The sequence below is a fragment of the Quercus robur genome, chromosome 5 (assembly GCF_932294415.1).
Source record: "Quercus robur chromosome 5, dhQueRobu3.1, whole genome shotgun sequence".
Classification (NCBI taxonomy): Eukaryota; Viridiplantae; Streptophyta; class Magnoliopsida; order Fagales; family Fagaceae; genus Quercus; species Quercus robur.
Window position 1 is genome coordinate 27,857,000 of NC_065538.1, and position 2,130 is coordinate 27,859,129.

The following is a 2,130-nucleotide window of genomic DNA, read 5'->3' on the forward strand; positions in this document are numbered from 1 at the left end:
CTTTTTATCACCAACCGTCTTGTTTTAATTATGGTAGTAATGGATGAGGCTAAAAGTACAGAATGAATTACATGTTTAGATTTTCTTTAATAAAATTGAAAATTTTGTCGATTCTTATAATTTGATAGTATTCACGCTAATCAAAATAATTTTGTTTATTCTTCTTTAAAAAGGTAATTGTGTAAAAAAAAAAAAAAAAAAAAAAACTGTGACTGCAAGGCTAAAATTCTTCTTTAATCTTTTGTGACCAATTCATGAAAAGAGGGAAATACAGAATCATTTGATGATAATGTAAAATATACAGCAATTCTTTGTGTGGGGGGTGATAACAATAGAAAAACAGAGTATCATTTACAGTTAAAGGAAGAAGATGGTTAAGCATGTATTGGACTCATACACACATGTGAACCACTAAATTAAACTATGTCGTTTCAGTGTGGGTGAGAGTTAGTTATAACTCGTGTGATTCTGGTATGGCACGTGTCTGTTAAAACCCAATCAGTTCAAGCTTCAGAGATGGTGGGAAATTCTGTTACAAGTTAGTTAGGATTGTTAGAAAGTTCTGGATCCTATTTTATGCGTGTAAATTCATTTATATATAAGTGAGATGTATTGTATTTTAATTCATTCAAGAAAATCATAATTCAGTTTTCTCTTCTCTGATATTCTCAATTCTCTCTCTCTCTCTGATTTTCCTTTTCTTTTCCTTGCTTCTTTTCTCTTTCACGCATCTCTGCAATTCTCACTTGTTTCTTCATGGTATCAGAGCCACAAACGGCCTTCACTGAACAGATGGCTTCTACTGCATTGCCGTCTTCATCTTCAACAATGGTGTCTATGGCGTCTTCCTCTACAGCTTCTACTACTTCGATCAATTTGATCAATCAATCTTTTTTGTTGCTGTCAAACATGTCAAACATGATGACAGTAAAGCTTGACAGTTCCAACTATATAGTTTGGAAACATCAAATCTCAATGGTGCTTGAAACTTACTCCTTATTTGAGTTACTCGATGATACTCAACCAATTCCTGAGAAATTCCTCACAGATTCTTCAGGATCTGTTACTGCAATCTTCAATCCAGAGTATTCAATCTGGAAATCAAAGGAGAAAGCACTTCTTACCTTCATTAGTTCAACGTTGACTCCTTTAGTTCTTGCTCTAACTGTGGGATGTCACTCAGCAAAGGAAGTTTGAAAAGTTCTTGAGAACCGTTTTTCTTCAGTCTCAAGATCACACATTATGAATCTAAAAGGAGAACTTCACAACATTAGGAAAAGCTGTGATTCTGTTGATCTGTATCTTCAAAAGATCAAGGTTGTGAGGGATAAGCTGATGGTAGTTGGAATAATTCTTGGTGATGAAGAATTACTTCACATAGCCATCAAAGGCCTTCCCAAAGAATTCAGTGCTTTCAAATCTGCTATACGAACAAGGAGTACACAAGTGAATTTTGATGAACTCACTACTCTACTTGGTGCAGAAGAGGAATCTTTGAATGAGTCTAATGATGTTAAAGAGACTTTTGCTATGGCAGTGAATGCCACACCTAGATCAGGTGGTGGTGGCTATAATCAGTACAACAACAGAGGAAGAGGAAGGAATAACAATAATAGAGGAAGAGGAAATGGTGGTGGTAGAGCATCTAATGCTTTTCCACATCAGTTTTCATCATACACCTTAAATCAGAACCATTCAAATCAGTTCTCTCCATCATCACAGTTTCAAGGTTCAAGAAATGAGAGGCCATCATGTCAAATATGTGGGAAGAGTGGTCATATAGCAATAGATTGTTAGCATCACATGGACTATGCCTACTAAGGAAAGCACCCTCCAACCAAGTTAGCTGCTATGGCAACAGCTTCCAATGCTACAATTGCTCAAGAACAGCCTTGGTTAGCTGACAGTGCTGCAACGGATCATGTCACATCCAGCCTCAATGCACTCTCCTTCCCAAAACCTTACATTGGACAGGATCACCTAACTGTTGGTAATGGTCAAAACCTTCCTATCACTCACATAGGTAAAGTTCAATTCCCTACTCAACACTCATCCTTACATCTTAATAATGTCCTTAGGGTGCCTTCAATAGCTTCAAATCTTGCTTCTGTTCACAAACTCTGCCATGAT

The 2,130-nt window shown here is 36.6% G+C and overlaps 1 protein-coding gene across 1 annotated transcript; it reads left to right on the plus strand.

The window, feature by feature from the left end:
• Nucleotides 1–1,242: 1,242 nt before the first annotated feature.
• LOC126728052 (uncharacterized) lies at nucleotides 1,243–1,797 on the plus strand. The gene has a single exon (XM_050433933.1). The coding sequence runs from the start codon at nucleotides 1,243–1,245 to the stop codon at nucleotides 1,795–1,797; it is 555 nt and encodes a 184-aa protein (XP_050289890.1).
• The last annotated feature ends 333 nt before the right edge of the window (nucleotides 1,798–2,130 follow it).

Coding starts and splice junctions, on each gene's coding strand:
- LOC126728052 (XM_050433933.1), top strand. CDS start 1,243: ATGAATCTAAAAGGAGAACTTCACAACATTAGGAAAAGCTGTGATTCT.